At 42.7% G+C, this 15,806-nt stretch overlaps 1 protein-coding gene across 1 annotated transcript; it reads left to right on the plus strand.

The window, feature by feature from the left end:
* The first annotated feature begins 1,639 nt into the window (after positions 1–1,639).
* On the plus strand, positions 1,640–15,344 carry HAO2 (hydroxyacid oxidase 2). The gene is made up of 8 exons (XM_050333226.1): positions 1,640–1,787; positions 3,365–3,516; positions 4,328–4,479; positions 5,258–5,541; positions 5,903–6,118; positions 7,931–8,089; positions 9,436–9,505; positions 11,557–15,344. The coding sequence occupies exons 2-8, from the start codon at positions 3,386–3,388 to the stop codon at positions 11,610–11,612; spliced, it is 1,068 nt and encodes a 355-aa protein (XP_050189183.1). The 5' UTR covers positions 1,640–1,787; positions 3,365–3,385; the 3' UTR covers positions 11,613–15,344.
* Positions 15,345–15,806: the final 462 nt, after the last annotated feature.

Raw genomic sequence — 15,806 nt, forward strand, 5'->3', positions numbered from 1 at the left:
AAGTAGGGGAGTCCTTAGATCAGCATAATGAGAAATATGGCAGAGGACCCTGCAGACAACTTGTAGGCTGAAACAAAGATCAGGGCAGTAGTTACATTTATTGCTGTGCTGTGCACCAGAAAATGTTAAGAATAAAACACAGGGAATGAAGATTTCTAAACATATTAGCAGGCACTCTTGTGATGTGATCGTAGTGGTTTTAATGCCATAGTGTCTTGAAGGCCAGCAAGTACTGGGGTTTTTGTTGTTGTTGATGTTAACAATATAAATTGATATATGTGACCCAAACCTGACATCTAGTGGAGAAAGAATGAGGGCAGGATTTTCGGTCCTTTCCCAGGGATGTACTGGGTTGTCTGCACATAGAGAGACACTTTGCTTTTCTCCTCAGAAGTGACCTGAAGGCCATCTGCTGCACAGCTCTTCCTGAGAGGAAAGCAAACCAAAGAGCTCGTGGGCACTCTAGGTACGTGTGCACACCTTGTCTCATTTGTGACACCTGTATCCATAGCTATCAGTGCCAGAAGCTAGCTTCACACTGCTGTTGGCAGACAATGAGCTCTGAAGGCTGAATTTTAGCAAGCTTCAGAACACAACAGTAGAGATGACCATGCCTGCTTGAGTTTGAGCGGGATCTTGTGAATACATCTAACAGAAGAATAGGGTTTCACTGCAGCTGCATAGATGGTGTCAGCGACCTACAATTTCTGCTGTCAGGAACTTTAGGTCTGCAGTCCTGGACCAGACCAGCCAGTTGAAGACCAGGTTCTGAGGCTGCAGTTCTGTCCAGCTTCCAGCTCTTTCCCAGTGCGTTGGCTCTCATTGCCCCAGCTGGGCTGCTTGGGCTGGAAGGACAACAGTACTGGTAAAACTCTGGGAATCTTTTAACAAGTTTCTTCCTCATCCTCTACATGCCTTATCATAATATCTCAATTTTCAGTTAGTAAAAATCAAAGCTTCAGATCTCAGATACACATGGAAATGTTGAAAGCATGAACCCTGAAGGCTAAAAAACCCAAAAGACAAATAAAACTGTAAAGTATTTATTTTTCATATCTTTTGAATTTAAGGTCTGTTGGCACCTCAGTCCTGGTTTGTAATGCTAAAGAGAGGAGATGGAGGGAGGCACAGAGAAGTCCCACCAGCAAAGGAAAAGAAGGACTGGCAGTCCTCTTGGGAGATGAATGAGTGGAGGTCCAAAGGAGGGAATCTGCAAGCCCAGTAGGAGAGCAACTGGATCATAAGAGCACTCATAGCCCATTAAAAATGGCAGAAGACAAAGGGTATTTTAGTTGTTCATATACTGTAGGAAGCAAAAAATATCTCTTCCTCATATGCTGGTAAAGAGTCCAGGCTCTGTAGCTGTGGGTTGTAACAATTCACATTGTCTGTGGATCATCATTTTGGTAGGATCTGTAGCACATGAAGCAGCAAGTTATCAACAGTTTAGAGATTCAGTAAAACTCCTGAAATACTGTTGCTCTCCTAAATGAATGCACAGCCATCAGCAACTGCCAAAGAGCTCAGCCCCGGGGCTTTGTCCCAAGCAATCGCACCACTGATGCATGTTTTTAGAAGGAATTTTTAATCACCTGATAGCAAAACAACGTTAGTGTTATACAAACAGTACAAAGTTTACCACAGGATTGAGCTTTAATCTCTGATGGTTGCTTATTGACTCTAGAAAAAACTGAATCTACTCAGTGAAAAGACCTTCTCTACATCCTGTTTGCAGGCAAACTTGAAGGAGAAGCTCTCACCTCCTGCAGCTCTCCCTGAAACTCAAAGTAAGTCTGAATCCAGATTTGAATTGGGAAACAGGACTGGGCCTGGGTTGTTTAAAATTCCTGTTTTATTCTGCCATGAGAGGACTTGGCTTATCTTATTGTGCTTTCCATCGTTTAAAATATGTCACGGTATATATGTGAAGACTTGTGCTATCAGCAGTGCTTGATGTCTTGAATGCACAGAGAGCAGGTTTGGGATACTTACATCACCTAATGCCTGTCAGATGAGACAAAAAATACTGAAGAAATCCGTTACATTTCTTCTTCTTCCAATGAGTGCCTCATCTTGGGCTCTTTTCTAGCATAAAATTTTAAGTCCTAATTTTCAAATGTAAGCACAGGTACCTCAGTCACTGAGACAACTCCGTGCCCGCAGCTTGACAGGTTGTTTCTGTGTACATAACCTGTGTGTTTATCTGTGCCAGAAATGTACAACGTCAGACACATGGGATTGATTTTGGTGAAGCTTGCAACCCCTGCTAATCTGCGGTGGGAGGCTAATCCTGAAAATTGGGATATTTACTTCTTCCTATATATTTTTTAGAAAAATCAAACTGAACCACTGCTGTTTAAAAACGTCATGTTTTCATATACTTTACTAAATCCCTATTTTAATCAGAACTGTGGAAGTAATTGCAATAAACAATTTAGCAAATTGACTTTCTCTGTGTTTTTTACATGTTTTTCCTCACACACAGCCATGGTTTGCTAAACATTAATTTGCATAGCTTTTAGTCCTGGCTACTTCAAAAGTATGCAGGCATTTGCTGGTCAGCATTTATGTTGGTTTGATTAGACATCTGGGTAACACAACATCACTTCTCTTCCCTGAGAGGCTGAGCGCAGTTCTTAGAAACATGTTTCATTTTGCAGAATTTGGTTTTTGCCAGTGTTTTCTCATGGTTTGTCCAAATTCTGTATGCTCCTTTTATAGTATATGTCATGTAATGCAAACACCCAGAAGATATTTGTTAGAAAAGAGAAATAAAGATCTGTAGAAAAGGCTTTGTTTTTTCCACAGTGTTGCTGTTCCGCTTGCACGCAGAATCTGGACATAGTTTTACAATGTGGTCATGCTGGAGCAGGTTAGATGTGCACTCTGTATTTACTTGCTTCCAGATTTCATAATCTTGAATTTCATCACTGTGTTCCATAACTAATTGTTCAGTCAGGGAGCCATCCTTAGGGATAATCTAGCAAATGATGTTCTGGGACAAACTTTGAGAAGAATTAGTGGAACAAATAACCCAGCTTGTTTTAAGATGGAACTTATGACAAAATTACGCAACAAAAAGATCAGAGGACCTAAAATGTCCTCTTCAGGCTGCTGCTTAAAACAGAATAAAGAAAGGCACAGAGATGCAAGCTTCTTATAGCTGCATCTGCAAGTTTTCATTATACCAGGGGAGAAGGCACATTCATAGACTGATGTGCACAACAGACAGAGACAACCTCTCAGCAGCTCTTCTAAAAGACAGATGGCTCCAAGGTTTGCATTGAGTGACATTAGAGACCCTGAAAGAGAGAATGACAGTTCAGGGATCTAATTTCTGCTCCATGTTTTTCTTTTCTTCAAGGTGTCCAAGCCTCTCTCAGCAATGGCTATGGTGTGTCTTTCAGACTTTGAAGCCTATGCTAAGAAGTATTTACCCAAGATTGCTTGGGATTATTTTGCAGCTGGAGCAGATGACTGTAACACACGAGATGAAAACATCTTGGCATATAAAAGGTAATGTTAGGTGGAAATTAGGGGTGTTGTACTGGGAATTTTAAACTACGTTTTTGTGCAAGTGTTTGGGCTTCACAAGCAAAGACACCTAAGACCTTGCCCTTTCAAGGTGATTCCCAAGCAAAATGCACTTACCTGAATGATATATGCTGCATGGTCTGATGCCAGCCTGACTATGACAGAGATTGTGTGAGGCATAAGTGATGCTGAGGGTACAGGCAAGTGGTAGAGTAGGGTAAGGTAGGATAGGGTATGGTACTGTGTGGTATGCATGGCATGACAGGAAAGGGGATGAGTAGCTATAATAGAATGAGATGCAACAGGGAGCTCTTGCTGAATACAGGAAGTCTAAGTGTAAGTGGGACGGGATTTGGGGAACATGCTGCAGAGTATGAGGGCAGCCACACTGTACAGTGAGGACAGAAATGAATGGTGGAGTGGAAGGCACCAACCTGGGACTGGGCTGCAAGTAGAAGGAACCTGGGGGGTGGACAATGGGAGAAAAAGACACAGAATCACAGAATATGCCAAACTAGAAGGGACCCACAAGGATCATCGAGTCCAACTACACGGTGAGCTGAGGTGGGAAATGCAGAAATTATGTACTGTGGCCAGTAAGCAGCATTAATGGAAAATGGAAGTGGTGAAACTTTTGGCTGAACTGACCTTTAGAAGTGAACAGGAAGGACAAAGAGCCTCTGTTATATGCTGTTCTATTTACTGGCTCAGATTCCCGCCTTGTAGTTGGTAAATGAAGACCTGGTTTCCATGAAACTTCAGAAAAGTCACTGGGATTCTTTTTGCCTTGCAGAATTCGTTTCCGGCCACGTATGCTGCGGGATGTATCCATGATGGACATTAGGACTAAGATCCTGGGGACTGAAATCAGCTTTCCTGTAGGAATTGCCCCCACTGGCTTCCACCAGCTAGCATGGCCTGACGGAGAGAAAAGCACCGCCAGAGGTACTCTTCTGGTCTGCTGCCATGTTGCAAAAAGGGGTTTGTGGAAAAGTCTCAAGAAGCTGTTACGATGAAGTGTGACTGAACAAAGTTTTCAGGCTTGAAGGGGCAAACTTCTTTCTCAGTTTCTGACACCCCACATGGGAAGCTGTATAAACATTGCTCTACTTCTCCAGCTACCACTATTATAAGATCCTCACTGTGGAATATGCTGCAAACTTAAGACAAGGGTAGTGGACCCATTTCTGATTCACACCAAGAACCACATAAGGTTCTTGGTCCTAGTGGTTCTAGATAGGTCATAAAAGTGGTGGATGAGACTCAGACTGTGAATTCCTTGTTATCAGTGAAGAAGTGTCTCCCTGGGATAAAAAAAGGGATGGTATCTCTTCACAAATCCTATGGTGGGTTTGGAGACCTGATGTTTTAAAATTACTCTTCTGCGTGTTTCTGTGTACACCAAGTGAAATTGACAGTGCATCCCTGTGAAGACTCAGTCATAAAGATAAAATTCATGCTTTAAAAAAAAAAAAAGTTGCAAAATGAAAGCACACCTTGGTAAATTACCCCTCTCTTTCCCGCTTTCTTAACCATGATCCTACACTAGTGCATAAATACAGCTACTTTTAAGCTGGGGGGCATAGTTGCACTATGCTTCCCAGGGTACACGTAAAATAGGAGTTCAGGAAGTGTCTGCAAACAGTACAACATTTTCTATCTGATGTCTGACGAGATGGTTCAAATGACTTTGTTTCTGATTCTTTTCCAATGTGACCTGAAGCTGCCAAAGCCATGAACACCTGTTACATTGCCAGCACCTACTCCACCTGCACGCTGGAGGAGATCTCTGCGGCTGCTCCAGGGGGTCTCCGGTGGTTCCAGCTCTACATCCACCGCAACAGGGCAACTTCCCAGCAGCTGGTCCAACAGGCGGAGGCCTTGGGTTTCCAGGCCCTTGTCCTCACCACAGATGTGCCCTACACGGGTAAAAGACGCGACGATATCCGCAATGGTTTCTGCCTTCCACCCCACATGAAACTGAAGAACTTGGAACGGGACTTTGAGGTTTGTAAAATGAGTCTGTCCTTTCATTCACTCTGCTGGCATGTACCACATGAGACAAAAACCACTGGGGAACTGCTGCTTTGGCATCTGCTGCACCCAGGGCGTATCTTCTCCCCTTCTGGTTCTGCAGCATCCTGCCTTGATCTCCTGCCAACCTGGGTTCTGACTTCAAAATCCCCATCCAGATGCCTTAGACACACCCCCACTGTAATTTCTCTCCTTCAGAGACATGTGCTTTCTGGAACTGACGAACATGTCTGTTAGCAAGTTTAATTAATCTTTTCTACAGCAAGGAAAGACTTCAAGGGACCTCTGAATTGTTGCAGCTGAGATGAGGCTTCTTTTTGTTCCATGGCTGTAGGGAGATGACCGTTCTGAGTACGGACTGCCACCCAACAGCTTGGATCCTTCTGTCACCTGGAATGATATCTACTGGCTGCAGAGCCTGACCCACCTGCCCATCATCATCAAAGGCATCTTGACAAAAGAAGATGCAGAGCTGGCAGTGAGACATGGAGTTCAGGGAATTATTGTGTCCAATCACGGTGGAAGGCAACTGGATGAAGGACCTGCCACTGTAAGTGAGGAAATGGATGCTCCATGACTGTTTACAGCTTGCACATTTGCGTTAACCTGGGTACCTCAATGACCAGCTTTGTGTGTACACTTTTGGTGGACTTGTATATGTTCAGTGGCCGTGGGTGCGTGCAGATGTACTTTAGCTTTAAACTCGTAAGATCCCTGACTGGGCTACCCACTGAAGTATTTTCTCAGCTTCTTGGGAGGGTTCTGTAAGTGTTGCAGAACCCACATAAGTGCAGATAAACTACCAGCCTAAGTCAGGAAAAGTTTTCTGCCTGTGTCTGCATGAGCTGATGCAGTGCACACAAACTCTTTGCACGCTGCAGCAAAAGGAAAACAAAGCTCTGGAACCAAAAATGTACAAATGAGAGCATAATGTATTCTCATTGTTCACATCTGTCAAAACATGCAAAACAATGCAGCTAGATTTAGTGAGAGGCCTGCTTGCGTATTTACAGACTCGAGTCTAAATGGGAATTTATTGACTTTCATGAGCCAGGAAAAGGATAGCTTATCTGGAAAAAAATTCCCCTGCTTTTTAAACTGTGCAAAGAAATCAAGCATTGTTTGGACATATGTGTATTTCACTGGTTTAATTTGGCTTCTCTCAGTTTTTCCAATTGTTCTTATTTTACAGTTCTGCATTGCATAGTATCTTACGAACTTCTTTTACTCTGTTTTCTTTTGCAAAATAAAAATAGGTACCAGAGAATTGTCTCCTATTCTACGTCAAGCCTGACAATAATTAATAAAAAAAAAATTATAGTCTAAATGCTGAGGGCATAATAACAGAAATGGCATCTGCATTAAATTGCTCTTCTACCATAGAAGTTTCTTCACATACACAGACAGGGCAATAGAAACATAGTTCAGCTCTGATATTCTTCTGGTACCAAGCCTGACAACGGAAACTATTGTCCCTGCCCTTGCTGAGCTACTCCTAGAAAATGTCAGCCTGAAAGTTTTCAGCCTGAAAGTTTTCAGCCTGAAATTCTGAAAAAAAAATGGGATTAACTGGAAAAGTCTGCTTAGTATTCTTAGTTATAGCTGCTCTATTTAAAAACAAAACCAAAAATTAAAAAAACCACAAACAACAAAAACCAAAACAAACCCAACAAACAAAAAATATTAAAAGGAGGCAAAAGGGTATAAAAGACTGTAGAAAAGATCCAATTAGGTCTAGTATAATGTCCTGCCTCTGGTTGTACTGCCTTTGGGATCAGAGCCAGCATCTCTGTGTGGTGCTGCACTACACTAGCAACTGGGACTACAGTCCATGCTGGACTCTACAAGAAAGACCTTAGGGAATCAGGAGAACTAACCTGGAGGAAATGATATGTTGACTATACTACAAAGCAAATTAAATCCTTCACAGATGCTTTAGGGGGCTTGAGGAGGCATTCAACAGGTAGTCACCAGGATTAGGTTGAAATGTAACGTTAGGTAGTTTGGACATCAGCCTTTTTACAAACATTTGTCTCAAATGAAAGTAAATTCTTAATAACACTTATTGCTATTGAAATTTATAAATAAAATCTTTCATAAAGCACTCACCAGAAGTGCTAGCAAAGAATATCAGTTTAGGCCAAGCAGTGGAAAATGACATTAACTATCTGGTAAACAGAATAGGGAGCAGCACTTTATCCTGCCGCTTTTGATGCTGAGCTGTTTGTGATGCATCGTCACATTTCATTTTGAGAAGGTATGCTATGAAAGCATTGACTCCCTGGCTGTCTCTTTGGAATATATCCTCTTTCTCTTGGAATCAAAAGGTGACCTCAGGATGAGACTGGATGCTTCTTTGCAGATTGATGCTCTGGTTGAAGTTGTGGAGGCAGTACAAGGCAGAGTCGAAGTTTATTTAGATGGTGGAATACGAAAAGGAAGTGACGTGTTAAAAGCACTGGCATTGGGAGCAAAATGCGTCTTTATTGGAAGACCAACTTTATGGGGTCTGGCTTACAAGGTGAGTGAGGAGCTTTCAGTTCATATGCCTGCTTCTCATACTCTCCAACACTCTGTTGTTATTGAAGTTGTAAAGAACAGGTTTTCACTGGTGAAGAATCTCTCTCTTTTTTTTTTTTTCATGGATTTTAAGTGGAATCACCCCAAACTGAATTCAAATCTGATATTTCTGTGATTTAAAATCACCACTGAATTTCATGGTTTCCTATATATGCTGCTTCTTAACTATGGGAATATTTCTACAATCCAGAGTAATGAATTAGGCCTCTGATGCAGAAAGTTAACATAATATAATTAAAATATTATTATACCAGTCATTTGCTTTACTAAATTTTTGCTATTTAGCCTCTCATTTGGAGCTTTCAAACTTTTCTCTAGAATAAAAAAAAATATTTATTTTTATGGTCTAGAAACATTTCCTATCTTTTGAATGAGACTCTTGTCCAGTGGTGTGATTGCTGTGGATTCCAGTAGCTAGGTTTTAAGGAAGAAGTCACCTGAACCTTCTGAGAAGCCTGGAAGAGTTGTCAGTACTGTTTCTTTTGCCAGTAAACATTAAAAAATAGGCCTAACATGAAAAGGGTGCTGCTGTGAGTTGCCTGCTTTTTTCCCCACAATGCAAGCAGAATGAAGATGGGATCTGGGGGCTTTAACTGTGCTTTGGTATTAAATTCCTAAAGATGAGTAAGTTAGAGGATTCAAAAAAATTATCTCAGTGCATTACCCTAGCATACAAGAGCGGAAGGGCATGAACAAGCACTAACATTGTCTGCACCCAAAACATTCTTTATTGTAAGAAATAAAATGAAAATTTAAGAGGAAAAAGAAATCATCCAGTATTTTACAAGAAGCTCAAAATCTTATATGCATTTTATTGGATTTTGAGCTTCTTGGTGTCACTTACACAGGGGAAAACGTACAATATATTATTTTTGAAGATTCAGTCCAGTATTTGAGTAAACTAAACTTTTTAAAGCAGTACCATGCATAAAACTCTCATTACTTCATTAAAAACTATTGGTATTATAAGGCTTGACATTTTAAATAACAAGCCAATTGGCAGAGGAAAACTGAAAACTAAGAGAAAAAAACAGCTAGAAAATGTCAGAAGTGAAAAACAGCTTTGTTTTCTTTCCATGTTCAGATGTATCACAAAAGGAAAAGCATTTAAACTAATCTGCGATGAACAGAATACATCCATCATACAGTTTTAATCATTCATCTGTATGAGAGACTGGAATTGGCATGAGCTTAAGGGACTGTCCCAGCTCTCACAGTGCAAGCATCCTGCAGCATTGCTCTGTGCCAGTGCTGCTTTTACCCTGAGTGCTTTCTCTGTCTGAGCAGGGTGAAGAAGGTCTCCAGGACGTTTTGAGAATTTTGCAGGATGAGTTTCGTTTGTCGATGGCCTTGGCTGGTAAGTATTTTGCAGGTTGTTTGCAATGGGTGATGATACAGAGGTTTCTTCATGCAAGCCACATAAAATCAGAAGTCTGACAGACGGGTCACAAAAAGGGAATCCACCTGAGCTGTGCTGGTTCTAATTGCTATATATACTAAAGGTGATTTTTTGCTCCCTAGAAAACCACTTGGCATTTCAGGTGTCACAGCAATGAAGCTTGCATGGAGGAAGTAGGTTAAAGCAGCTTTGTGACCCAGCTAAAGAGATGTAAAATTACTAAGTACAGCTGAGCAAAACTTGTAATTTCTGTTCTGCTGGGAACGGCAGGATATGTTTTTCAGTATTTAACATAGTGTTTATCAGGGCAAAATACAACCAATTTTTTTCTGCATGAAAAGTTCATTAAAAATGGATGCAGAATTTTTCTCTGCATACTGGAGAATACAGCTTGTTGGTGCAGGTACAAATCTCTGCATTCCACATGCCTTAAAAGCCTTTGTGTCTCCTCCAAGCTTTTACTTTTGTTCCTCATTCTCACTTCTCACCATCACCCCCAACTGTAGCTGCCATGTTTGATCCCCTCACTGACAGCAAACTTGCAGAGCACAGTGCAAACTCCAGTTTTACACATGAACAAGAGGGTGGTTGGGCACTGGAACAGGATCCCCAGGGAAGTGGTCCCAGCTCCAAACCTGCCAGAGTTCAAGAAGTGTTTGGACAATGCTCTCAGGGCACATGGTGTGATTCAAGGGGTTGTCCTATGCAGGGCCAGAAGATGGACTTCCATGATCCTTGTGGGTTCCTTCCAACTCAGGATATTCTATGATACTAAACATGACATTCAGATCCAGTGCAGAAGTATTCAGACACCAGCAAAGGATCTTATTAAAGATCTTTATGCTCTAGCAACCATGAAATCAAGTGGATAACAGTGCTGACTAGGAGACTGGAACTGAAATCTCATTGGGCATTTCTCAACAGGTTGGCTTTATAGGTCACTTTTTCAACTACCAAAGATTCCTACAGGGTGGGTTTCTTGGTTTTTTTGTGTTTTGTTTTGTTTTGTTTGGGTTTTTTGTTTTTGTTTTTGTGGTTTTTTTGGGTGTTTTTTTGTTTGTTTGGTTTTTTGTGGGTTTTTTTTGGTTTTTTTTTTTGTGTTTTGTTTTGTTGTTTTTTGTTTTGTTTTTTTTGCATTTTTGTTTTGGTTTTGGTTTTGGTTTTTTTCCCAGCAGGCTCTTACACTTTACATGCAAAAGGGCACTGGATTCAGCAAGAGTAGCAGGTTGGGATCTTTTTAGTGGAGGTTTGAAATTCATAGAATCATATAATCATTTAGGTTGGAAAAGGCCTCTAAGACCATCAAGTTCAACTCTTAACCCAGCACTGCAAAGTCCACCATGAAATCATGTCCCTAAGCACCACATCTCCATGTCTTTTAAATACCTACAGGGATGGTGACTTAACCACTTCCCTGGACAGCCTCTTCTAGTGCTTGATAACCCTTTATGTGAAGAAATTTTTCCTAATATCCAATCTAAATCTCTCCTGAACACAGGATTGAAAGTGCAGCCTCACCAGTGCCCAGTACAGGGGTATGATCACGGCCCAGGTCCTGCTGGTCACATTATTTCTGGTACAGGCCAGGATGCCATTGGCCTTCCTAGCCACCTGGGCACACTGCTGGCTCATGTCCAGCTGGCTGCTGACCAGAACCCCTATTCCACCCATTTTTGACCAGATGAAATGCCAGTGCAAATCTCCACCTCTGGTCACTTGGCACCCAGCAATCCCTGTGTCTTTTCTGTCTACCTTTTCTCTGCTGACTGGATCAGATAACACTCTGCTCAACTTGTTATAAGGATCGGGTTTTTCATGTTTCTAGCTCTACTTGTGTGGGAAGTCTGGTGCCTAACCTCAAGGCTGAAGATGCCATTGAGGAGTAGAACCACTGAAGTACCAGTTTATCGCAACCTGGCTCATACAAGACAAGACTGTAATTCAGAGACGGGGGCTTCCAAGCTTCATCCACAAACCTTTCTCTCTCACTGTTGTTTCATGTATTTCAGGCTGTGCCAGAGTCTCAGAGATTGGTCGACACCTGGTTCAGTTCTCCAAGCTGTGAACAGCCTCCTGCAACGCCCGCCAAACAGAGGCAGCTCAAGCTGAGATCCCAACCAGACTGAAGACAGAAAAAGAAGGAGCAATAAATATATGATAAGGCCTTCAGGAAACCTCTGAGGACATTAGAAAAGTCTCTGTGTTAGCAAAGCTGTGCTCTGCTTTTACTGAGACCAATGAATTCCTTAACAGTTTGGGGAGTTTTTACTTGCTTAAATTCTTTTGCTTTAAACTGGCTGTTCCATGGCCTTACTCTTGCCTTCTATTACATTGGACATCCAGACATGGAAAACTATGTGCCTTGCTTTTTCCACTTGGTTGTCCTACCAAGTCTGACCACAACTCAGTCACAGTTTCCTACTCTGGCACAGTAAGTGCTGTGGCCAGTATCTTCCATAGCTTGGGCTTTTCCCAGATGTGTTCATAACAGATATAGAAGCAAGGTGCATCAGTTAACAGGCACACCAGTTACCCTTTGAAGGTGGGGGCAGTTCTGGCCTACTGCTTCTAAATTCAGAGCAATGAAATCACTAGTAAGCAAAGGAGCACCCTGTGCTCCCTGCTGAGAGAGCCTCTTCCTTCACTACATAGTTAATTTGGGACCTCAAAGGACACCACAAGTTTGTGGCTGTGGGTACATCACTCACCTGGTGCCCTGGTCTCTGCCCACGCATAAGGGCGGCCAGCACAGGCTAGCAGAGTGGGCAGGAGCTGCTGGCACCACCCCAGCAGCGTGTGACCTTCACTCTCTGAGGACAGCTCAGAGGCAGGGTCACACCCGCTGCCAGCATAAACACTTGCTCTCCAATGTAACAGAAATGTGTGCTCATCCCTTCCCTGTCTAATTTTCTTCCTGAGACGTGAGTGTTGCCTCCCCACGAGGAAGCCAATGGCCCTCGGCTGTGACAGAGCTGCTTTCTGGCTGCCCAGAGCAGACAAGGAAGCCTGTACTGCCCACAGCTGAGGGAGCTACTGGGGAATGAAGATGAGGGAGTGTGGGGGCGCATATGGTCTTACAGTCTGGGCAGAAATCTGTTGATGTTGTATTATTTGGAGCTAATGTCCCTTGAGGTTTGTCTGTGTCAATAGGTTGCAGCATGAGTATTTATCCTGAACCGCTGTCCCTAGGAGGAGTTTAACAATTGTTTTTTAATCTTTATATAATGCTATCCAAGTAAAGGTGTAAAAAGAATTATCTACTTAAAATGTCTAAACCCTCTGTGTGCATATTTGGTCTTCATTATAAATGTGACGTGTAAATCAGTGGGGAATTGGGCCAGTGTAGCTGAGAATAAGCTGAATTTCCATAAAGAGTTTAACTGATTTAACTACTCTGGCTTAATCAGGTCTTCTCAATGAGGCTCAGTAAACTAAGATGGCACATACACAAAAACTGCTAATGTGCGTCATCTTTAAAAATGCAATGTAATCTTGAAAATATCTGGTAATACGCCTGACCTTGTTTTCTTATAAATAATTTTTATGGCCAGACTCGCCAGAGCGGCCGCTGATGTTACAGCAGTACAAAATGGCAGAGGGATGCCAGACAGCAATAGGATGCCACATGTCACTTTGTACCAAAGAAATACCAACTCACAGGGCACCTTCCCTACTTAGTGCACCTCCCAGTCTCCTTTGCACACAAGGCTCCCTTTCTTGGCAGAGGGCAATCTCAAACAGTGGTCTCCTGCAAACTGCATTGCCCTGCATACCACGCATGGGTGTGTGGCATTTCCCACCAAGTGGGGCCTCTCCCTGCTCTGCTTGGAACTCTGGCGGTAAAAAAAACTCTCTTCAGTAAAAGCATCAAGAATAAGTAGTGGCTGCAGACAGGGAAAAGTGATGCTTTGTAGGCTAGTGATCAAAGTTCTCCTGTGTATGAGGGTGAAAGTGGGGGCCTGAGGTCACTATTTCACCCACTAATTACTCAGAGGAAAATGCCACAGGAGTCCTGGGTGGATGGGGCTGCGCAGTTATCTAACCCTGGTTTGGGGTGCTGTGTGGCCAAATTCCAAGAAAGTGCCTGCTCTCCTTCCATGAAATTGCCTATGAGCTTCTTCGGTCAAGGCTTTCTCCTGGCAGAGAAGAGGTGCTGCTTTTTCTGTGGAGGAGAGAGCACCTGTGCTCCCCAATTCTTGCTGAGCATATTGACCTCTGGCTCCTGGTGTAAAAGGGAGAAAAGGGGCAGCAGCATCACCTACTTTTGCACATATCTTAAAAGAATCAAGTGAGGCTCGCTAGGTCCTAAACTTGCTAGGAGAGATGCTTCCAGCTCATGAAAATGGCAGTGGCTGAAGGGACCTGCTGGCAGACTGGAGACATCTGGTTAAGCTCTGGAGAGGAGCAGAATTTCCAGCATCCTTTCTCCATGACTTGTCTTGATGACTTGTCTCCAGGCATTTGAATTTTTTTAGATCTACTTCTAGAAATCTATAAGACCTAGACATGGGTATGGAAAGGGTGAGAGTGAGCAGGTACCTGAATTTAGCTACTGTCTTCTGGAACTGATTCTGTGAAATGGGAAAATAGGTAGTGAGGGGCTGGGACAACTGTTTTTAAGTTCTGTTTTCATGAAAATGAACTCCTCTGTCTCCCTAGTAGCTGACCATCAACACCTTTGCACCTTATTCTATACTCCCATTTACTGAAAGAAATCCCTTTTGTCTGGAGAAATCCAGGTGCTGAAAGATCATCCATTTCTTACCAGCATTTCAGTTAGACACCTTTCACTTGCAGTCAGACTCAATGTTCCATGCATGCAGCCAGTGTGATGGTTTGCTCACGCTGCTCCTCACAGCAGTCTGTGTTCCTTGGAGCTGAGGTAGTGCTCAAGACTGCTCTGCTGAGGCAGGAGAATCACTCATTTCAGGCTCCAGAGTCTCAGCTTTCATTTAAAACCAACAAAATCAAGATGGTGGAATGCATGCCATTGTTACAAATGTGAAGAAAATTTTTAAAGGAGGAAAGTCATCTTAAGAAACTCAGAGAGTCTGCTGGAGCAGAAACAGTAGTGACGGAAGTTGTCTGCACTGCTGAGCTGACTTCTGGTGGCTTCATTTACACTATTATTGAGTATATGAGATCAAAATCTGTTTTAAAGGAAAGGTAGTGTCACATCATGAAAATAAAAGCACCATGTTTTTTTTATGATCACCTTTTCTGGTTTTTCCCATGACACTGAAGCTGGGGGATGAAGGATAAACCCTACTAACATAGCCATAGAAATAGCAGCCTTTGATCAGGCTGTTCTATAGGTTTGGTGTATAAGATAGCACAAACATCTTAAACCAGAAATGTTTGCAGAGACCACTAATTTGAAAATCCTGTGATCTGGATGTCTAGTGGAGTACATTTGGAGCCATATTTGAAAAGGCATGAAGCACTTGTGAAATTAAGATTAGCAGGGGTCCAGGTCTGCAAGCATTCACAGAGCTGAAATATCTTCTTCTCTAATCCTTTCTCTTGCAATTGGCTCTTGAAAGCCACACAGATTTTCTATCTGATTTTTCAAACTATGCAATTGTATAGAATATCCCCCTAGCCTGTTTTCCCCTTTCAGATCAGCATGTATTCCAAAACTGAGGCCTGTATGCTTGGATAGTTCTGCATGCCCTGCCAGAGAGCAAGGGTAAGGGAAGATTTTTTTTGTGTAAGTATCATGCCTCGGGAATCAATAACAAAGGGGAATCCCTACTGAATTGGTCATGTGCATCTTGTGGGCAAATGGTAAAGCTACTCTTCAGCTGAGGTTTCAAGGGTGAGACTGCAGCAGAGTACCATTTCTGGGTGGTACTCTGCCACCCAGAGTGGGTGGCAGACTCCCTGCCACAGACTGCTTTGCATCTGGCAAATATCCTGGTGCCCGCTTCCCCACTGGTATGTGCAGGGGGAACCATGTTATCCAAAAGCGACCTTCTGCATAAACCCTACTTTAAATTGTCCCTAAAGAGGCAGAAGAAAGGAGCTAGCCCTGTTAGCTCACTGTTTAGGCTTTAATTTCTCTCAGAGATAAGAGTGTCTGCACTGATCTTCCAGGGGCCTTCACATGGAGGCCTTCCTCTCTGTTCCAGTAACAATAAACCTTGTCAGCAGACTGACAGCCTGGCAGATAAGACTCAGGAATTACAGCACATTGCACATGTTGATGGACTTCAAGGATGCACAACAAGAGAATGAGACAACTGGGAGTACTCAGTCC

Source organism: Myiozetetes cayanensis, unplaced genomic scaffold (assembly GCF_022539395.1).
Source record: "Myiozetetes cayanensis isolate MyiCay16 unplaced genomic scaffold, myiCay2020 scf5-8, whole genome shotgun sequence".
Classification (NCBI taxonomy): Eukaryota; Metazoa; Chordata; class Aves; order Passeriformes; family Tyrannidae; genus Myiozetetes; species Myiozetetes cayanensis.